Source organism: Salvia hispanica, chromosome 4 (genome assembly GCF_023119035.1).
Source record: "Salvia hispanica cultivar TCC Black 2014 chromosome 4, UniMelb_Shisp_WGS_1.0, whole genome shotgun sequence".
NCBI classification, from domain to species: Eukaryota; Viridiplantae; Streptophyta; class Magnoliopsida; order Lamiales; family Lamiaceae; genus Salvia; species Salvia hispanica.
In genome coordinates, this window is record NC_062968.1 from 15,135,324 (window position 1) to 15,143,265 (window position 7,942).

The 7,942-nt window shown below is 42.6% G+C and overlaps 1 protein-coding gene across 1 annotated transcript; it reads left to right on the forward strand.

Annotated features, from left to right (window-relative positions):
* Nucleotides 1–442: 442 nt before the first annotated feature.
* On the forward strand, nucleotides 443–2,248 carry LOC125217557 (aspartyl protease AED3-like). Its single transcript, XM_048119072.1, has 3 exons — nucleotides 443–911; nucleotides 1,256–1,730; nucleotides 1,805–2,248. Exons 1-3 carry the CDS (start codon nucleotides 468–470, stop codon nucleotides 2,161–2,163), a joined length of 1,278 nt encoding a protein of 425 aa, XP_047975029.1. The 5' UTR covers nucleotides 443–467; the 3' UTR covers nucleotides 2,164–2,248.
* Nucleotides 2,249–7,942: the final 5,694 nt, after the last annotated feature.

Genomic DNA, 7,942 nt, shown 5'->3' on the forward strand with positions numbered 1-7,942 from the left:
ATGCCCCAAATTTAAAAAGAAATACCACAAGAGTTTATGGTGGGGCAGAGGAAGCATAAAATTAGTATGCTCTTTAAACCGTATTACTATAATTTACTATCACATAAAAAAATCATTTTCTTATGAAATTTCCAAGCTCGGCAGATCCTCATTTTGCAAAAAATGCAATGGACACGGCATATAATTTAATTCCTTCTCTTATCCCAAGTTAGTCGAGACGTCATTACCATGAAATTGTAAAAATTGATGTTTAACGATTAAACTACAAAGAGGATAAAATATGAGAAATTTTTTTTTGCCAAAAAAGTACTAACTCAAGTAGTATTAGAGAAGAGGGTGTATTTATGAAAGTTAATCTTATAATCAACAGTAATGAGTAGTGAATCTCCAGAATACACTTAGTTGGCAAGCACATGCCAACTTAATCTATAAGTACCCTCACAACCCAAACAGAGTAATCCATAACCATGGCTGCCCTTCTCTTCTCACTACTCGCCCTCTTCCTTTGCCACCACCCCTCCACCGTCTCCGCCCGCTGCGGCACCATTGACCAGGGCTCCACCCTACAACTCCTCCATGTGAACAGCCCCTGCTCCCCATTCAGGCCCAAATCCCTCTCATGGGAAAACTCGGTCCTCCAAATGCAGGCCGGCGACAAATCCCGCCTCCAATACCTCTCCAGCCTCGTCGTCCCCATCGCCTCCGGCCGCACCATCACCCAGAATCCCACCTACATTGTCCGTGTCAATATCGGCACCCCACCTCAGCAGCTGCTTGTGGCACTCGACACCAGCAACGACGCTGCTTGGATCCCATGTACCGGCTGCGTTGGCTGCTCCTCCTCCACCTTCGACCCGGCCAAGTCCTCCACCTTCAAACCCCTCCGCTGCGGTTCACCCCAATGCTCCCAGGTAACACTTTAATTTCGTGCGTATACTCTCTTCGTTTTTTCTTATTTTAGAACGTTTACCATTTAAAGTTTCATTTATTTTGAGTGTAGATATATATAGGGTGCAAAAATTAAAATTTTGAATAATTAACTTTACTATAAACATGTGGATTTCCAAATAAAGCAATGTTGGGGATAGACCCATTAATGGTAGGTGTGGTGTTTGCAATTATTCTTCTTGTGACCCTGTATTCATACCCCCACATGACATAAGATAACACAGATCTTACGTTTGAGTTGGTCTAGTACACGATCTTTAGTTTTATATTCATTTGCCTAAAAATAATTGACAGATTTAACATAAAGGTACCTAACCCAAGCTGCGGCGGCGCATCGTGTGGGTTTAACACGACATACGGAGGCTCCTCCATCTCGGCCGGTCTTGTGCAGGACAGCATCGCCCTAGCTACCGACTCGATCAGCGGCTACACCTTCGGGTGTGTGCAGAAAAGCACGGGTTCATCGTTCCCGGCCCAAGGATTATTGGGCCTGGGCCGAGGCCCATTATCTCTAATGAGCCAAAGCACCAGCCTCTACCAATCCACATTCTCCTACTGCCTGCCTGGCTACAAGTCCACCAGCTTCGCCGGCTCACTGACGCTGGGGCCCCACAGCCAGCCCGTCAGAATCAAAACCACCCAACTCTTGAGGAACCCTAGAAGATCGTCTCTCTACTACGTCAATCTCGTCGCAATCAGAGTCGGGGGAAGGATCGTCGACATTCCTCCATCCGCCTTCGCCTTCGACCCCAACACCGGCGCCGGCACCATTTTCGATTCAGGTTGATTTCTGTCCGATCTGATCTGGTTGGTTGATTGAATTGCTAAATTTGTTTTGGTTAATTGAATTGGAAAGGCACGGTGTTCACGATCCTGGTGAAGCCGGCGTACGAGGCGGTGAGGGACGAGGTGCGGCGGAGGATGCGCGGCGCGGCGGTGTCGTCGCTGGGAGGGTTCGACACGTGCTACAACGTGGCGATCAGTGTGCCGACGATCACGTTCATGTTCACGGGGATGAACGTGACGCTGGCGCAGGACAACTTCGTGATCCGAAGCAGCGCGGGGAGCACGTCGTGCCTGGCGATGGCGGCGGCGGCGGAGGGATCGGTGAATTCGGGGCTGAACGTGATTGCGAGCTTCCAGCAGCAGAACCACAGGATACTGATCGACGGGCCGAACTCGAAGCTGGGCGTGGCGCGTGAGGCGTGCACCTAGATTTCTCATTTCTTTTTATTTCCGATCAAATTGAAAACTGGAAATTATTCTATTCAATTGAGAACTCACATTTGTAGTCTTGTTATTATTGCGTTTGGGTCACGGGTTTGGGTTGCGTTGGTTAATGTGATTGCTAACATAAATCGATATGTGTAAGCTGAGGACGCTCCATCATTTTCTACTATTTTTGACCATTTCGTCAACAATCAGCATCTAAATTTCACCCAAATTTTAGCCACAATGTCCCCTGCGTCTTTAGTCAAACAACACACGTTCTAAATTACTCCTTCCGTTTCGCTATAGTTGAGGTGGAACTTTTGGTCACGGAGTTTTAGAAATGAATGTTTGGATGTGTTTAATAAATAGATAAAAAAAAAGAGATAAAAAGACTGAGAGAATAAAGTATTGTTGAATTAATGTGGCCTTTATTCTTTGGGCTTGGTTTATTTGTGTCTGGGCTGTTAATATTTTTGGACCAAGCCCAGAAGCCCAATCTCTTAAGTGAGAGTAGCTGGATCACTGCCATGTGTCCCTCTCACTCGGATGATGTCTCCTGACCGTTGGATGGAGGGTTTGTGAGATGTGTGGCTATGAGATGTATGAGCCGGTTGGTTTTGCTGATTCATTCGATACTTCTCTCTCTCACTATTCTCTGATTTCTCTCTACTTCGCCGATTGCTTCTCCGCTTAATTATTTGGGGTTATTCACGATTCTTGTGTGAACATCCAAGTGTTGAGTGGTAGGAAAGCAACTGCTTCGGTTGCTTGTGGTGTGAGAACGAGGGTTTCTGATCTAAGGGGTTTCAGTGACCTAATCCGGTGGAAAGGAGTGGTGTGGTGAAGGTATCGACGGTACAAGGGTAGACTCCAGTTGATTCACCGTTACTCCCTTGGATTTGGTTTCTAGTAGAATAGATCTTGGCTATGTGGTGGGCTCTGAGCCATATGTTGTGATCTATTCTGTATTGTCTCTCTCTTTGTGTGATTTACTTGTATTTGATCCGAAAGGATCTTGTGTTGTGAATCTAACAAGTTTCTTGAGTGTGTAGGTACTCCAAGAAGTCAAGGTTACTCAAGAACCCTAGATAGAACTTGTTACTACGATTGTAATAGTTGTGAGGGCTTCTTTTGTGTAACTTGTATACTTATCAGTCGCGTGGTTGGAGTTTGACTGAGCTCCCTTAATGAAGAACAAAGAGGTTTTGGTAATTAGTGAATCCGACCCTAATCTGATCTCTACAGTGGTATCAGAGCCACAGGGGGATTAGGGCGGCACGCCAAGTCGCATAAGGAGGTGGGCAAGTGGAATCCTCCTTCGAGTGAGGGTTCGATCTGGTATTTTGGCTTTATCTCCTGGTTTTACTTTTTCTGCTTAGTGCCACTATAGGCTTGGGATCTTGTTTTCTGGTAGATAGTCTCTGGCAAAGACTTAGGTCTCTCTGTGCTTTCTGTTCTTTCTGTGTTGCTTCCGCTGGTTCTTGTGCTCTGTGATCTTGTGATCTCATTTTACTTGACCACCAAGCACCTATACTGCCCAAGTGACCCCCTGCGCCCTCCACAAGTGAGTGATTGCGAGCTGGGATAGCCTTGGCCAGTGTTGCTCGTGACAGTCAAGGATTTGAGGTCCTTTCTGTTGTGTGTGAAAGCCTTGTACCTGTTCTTGTGTTTGCTGGTGAATGTCTGTGTGTTCTCAGGTGTGTAAGTTTGTGTGTTTCTGTCTTGCCTCCTGTGTTCTTGCAAAAATTGTTGTAAAAATGTCTCAGCCTGTGAGTTTGGTTCCTTATAATGGTAAAAATGATTTTGCTATTTGGAAACAGAAAATGAAGTGTGTTTTGATTCAACAAAAAGTTTTCAAAGTTGTTGATGACTCCTTACCTGAGGATACTGCTCAGGATAGGAAAGATGAAATGAATGAGTTGGCTAGGGCCACTATTGTGCTAAACTTGTCTGATTCTGTGATTAGAAAAGTTGATCATGTTGAATCTGCTTCTGAAATGTGGAAATTACTTGATACTTTGTTCACTGAAACCTCTATGTCCTCAAGGATGTATTTGCTTGAAAAATTGTTTAAGTTTAAACTTGATCTTACTAAGGACATAGATGATAATGTTGATAGGTTTCAGAAGCTTGTTCAGGATATTAAAAGATCTGGTGACACCACAATAGATGCTTATACTAGTATTGCCCTAATGAATGTCATTCCTGACTCTTATAGTGATGTAAAAGCTGCCATTAAGTATGGCAGAGACTCTGCTCCTCTGGATTTAATTGTTAGCTCCCTAAAATCTAAGGAACTTGAACTTAGGGAAAGAGCTGCTGATAAGAATGCCTATAACAAAGTCCTTAATGTTAGAGGTAGGTCTAAAACTAGAGGGGGAAATGAATCAGGAAGTGGCTCTAACTCAGGTAATAATGGCAAGAAAAAATATAGATCTATGTCCAGAAGTAAGGATCCTAAGACCTATAGGAAGTGTTTTAACTGTGGGGATGTAGGGCACTATAAAAAGGAGTGCACTAAACCTAAAAAGAATAAGTCCCAGAATTATAATTCCCAGGTTGAACCTCTTGTCAATGTTGCTACTTATGATAACATGAATGATTCTGTGTTTATGGTGCATGACCTGCCTCTTGTAAATGTTTCCCTTCATGCCCCTTTACTACTAATGATTGGTTATGTGACTCTGGGTGTACTTATCATGTCAGTCCTTTCAAGGAAGTGTTCTCTGAGCTAAAACCTGTAACTAAAACCTTTGTGTCAATGGCTGATGACAAGAAATGTGAAATTCTTGGTATTGGCACTGTGTGTTTGAAGTTTAAAAATGGTTATGTGCTTAACTTGAAGGATGTGAGATATGTTCCAGATCTGTGTTATAACCTGATGTCTTGTACTGCTCTTAAAAATGAGGGTATGGGGGGAAAGTGGGGGGAAGGCTGCATGAAAATTTGCAAAGGGTCTATGTGCTTGTTCAAAGCTAACAAAAAGTGTGGTTTATATGTCTGTACTGCTGTGCCTCTTTCATGTGAAAAAGCTTATGCCAATGTTGTTAAAAATGATAGAACCATGTTGTGGCACAATAGGCTTGGTCACATGAGTGCTAAAGGTCTGAGTATTCTGAAAAAGCATGCCATCTTGTCTGATAATGATGTCCAAAGTGAGTTGCCCTTTTGTGATTCTTGTGTGCTGGGTAAACAGCATAGGGTTTCTTTCCCTTCTACTCCTGCACCTGCTAATGTGAGTAAATGCATTCTGGAATACTTGCATATGGATGTTTGGGGTCCAGCTTCTGTGTCTTCTCACTCTGGTTGTGTATATTTCTTATCTGTGATTGATGATTTTTCAAGAAAAGTTTGGTGTTTTTTGATGAGACACAAGTCTGATGTTTTTGAAAAACTTAAAACTTGGAAAATCTTGATAGAAACTCAAACTGGTAAGAAAATCAAGGCTATTAGAACTGATAATGGCCTGGAGTTCTGCAATAATCAGATGGATGACTTATGTGATGGATTTGGAATTAAAAGACATAAAATTGTACCATATACTCCCCAGCAAAATGGGGTTGCTGAAAGAATGAACAGGACTCTTCTTGAAAAAGTGAGATGCTTGCTATCTAAGTCTGGTTTGTCTAAAAAATTTTGGGGTGAGGCTTTATTAACTGCTACTTATTTGGTGAATAGGTCTCCTTCTGTGCCTTTGGTTGGTCAGTGTCCTGAATATGTGTTCTATGGAAAACCTCTTAATTTTTCTCACCTAAGGGTCTTTGGTTGCTCTGCTTTTGTGCATTACAAGTCCGATAAACTTGAGCCTAGGTCTAGGAAAGGTGTTTTCCTAGGGTACCCTGAGGGTGTTAAAGGTTATAGGGTCTGGCTTAGGGATGAACCTGGGTTTAAGGTCATCATAAGCAGAGATGTAGTCTTCAATGAAGATGAATTCCCCTGCTTAAGATTGACAAGTACCCCAGATCCCATAGATGTGGACAATGAGCCTCTTAGTGAGGTGGAGTCCACAGACTCACTCACTGCTGTGGAGCCTCTCAATGATGCTCCAAGTGAGGTGGAGCAGTCCTTCTGGAACACCTATCCAGCCTATATGCCTGATGAGACACCTAATGAAGGACACCCAAATGGTGTTCAAAATGATGTGACTGCTCAAAATGTTTGTGACAACCTATCTGATATGCATGATAGTCCTGCTAGAAATTTTCCTCCTGCCCCTGTTCAAAATGGGATTAATAGCCCTGCTGGTATTCAAAATGCCATTGAGGTTCTTAACTTACAGGATTATGTGCTTGCTAGAGATAGAGCTAGAAGAACTAATGTTAAGAAACCTGTTAAGTTTGATGGCTTTGTTGGTTTAGTTGCTCTTATAAATTTAGCTTTCAATGTTCATGAGTCAGATGGGGATGAACCCCAAACTTACAAGCAAGCTACTAAATCTAAATTTTGGAGTCAGTGGCATAAAGCCATGATGGAGGAAATGCACTCTTTAAAAATTAACCTTACTTGGATTCTTGTACCTTTGCCTCCTGGTGCATCTGTGGTTGATTGCAGGTGGCTTTATAAATTGAAAAATGAGGTGGAGGGCCTTAGGTACAAGGCTAGACTAGTGGCAAAAGGCTTTACCCAACAAGAGGGGGTAGATTATACAAAGATTTTTGCCCCTGTTGTAAAATTTACCACTGTGAGATTAATGCTTGCCTTATGTGCTCATTTTAATTGGGAATTAAAACAGATGGATGTTAAGACTGCCTTCTTGCATGGTGAGTTAGATAAACCTATTTACATGAAACAACCTGAAGGCTTTGTTGACCCCAAGTTTCCTAATCATGTGTGTTTATTGAAGAAGGCCCTGTATGGTTTGAAGCAATCTCCCAGGCAGTGGAACATCAAGTTCAATAATTGTATGCATAAGTTAGGCTTTGTTAGAAGTACCTTTGATGCATGCTTGTATATTAAAGATCTTGCTTCAGTTCCTGTGTTTCTGTTGCTTTATGTGGATGATATGCTTATTATGGGACCTTGTTTGAAAACTATTAAGGCTGTGCAATCTTCTTTGAGTGATAACTTTGATATGAAAGACTTGAGGGAGTACTAAGGGCATCCGCAATGCTATCTCTTATCCGTCTCGTAACCGTCTCATCTCTTCACTATTCATGGGCCCCACTGTACTTTTCAGCTCAAGGGACAGCACCTGCATCCCTCCATCTCTTAACTATTCATTCAATTTCATTTTTTATTTTTAATTCCAACAAATTCAATTTTAATAAAAAACACACTTCATTATAAATAAAATAAAAGTACAATTTAAATACCTAAAAAAATATAAAAGACATAATTAAAAAACTAGAAATTACAAATTGCACACTTAAACTCAAATAAAAAAATGGAGGCAAAGAAGCAGAAGAAGGAGTTCTCTAGTGACGATCATCTAACGGTTGCCAAATTTTGCCCAAATGTGCTCCATTAGATCCTCTTGGAGTTGGGCGTGGGCGGTAGAATCACGTGTCCTTGCCCGAATAGACAACCGCTCTTGCAAAGATGGATGCACTCCCGTTCGAGGCGGACTACTTGCGGTTGAGCTTCCCGGGGTTTCAGGGACGAACCAATTTCCCGCCTCAGGTCCTTCGTCGGCGACAATCATGTTGTGCAAGATTATGCACGTATACATGATGTCGACCATATTCTCCATAAACCACTGTCGAGCCGGGGCTTTGATAATGTTCCATCGAGCTTGGAGAACCCCGAACGCTCTCTCCACATCCTTGCGAGCAGACTCTTGCTT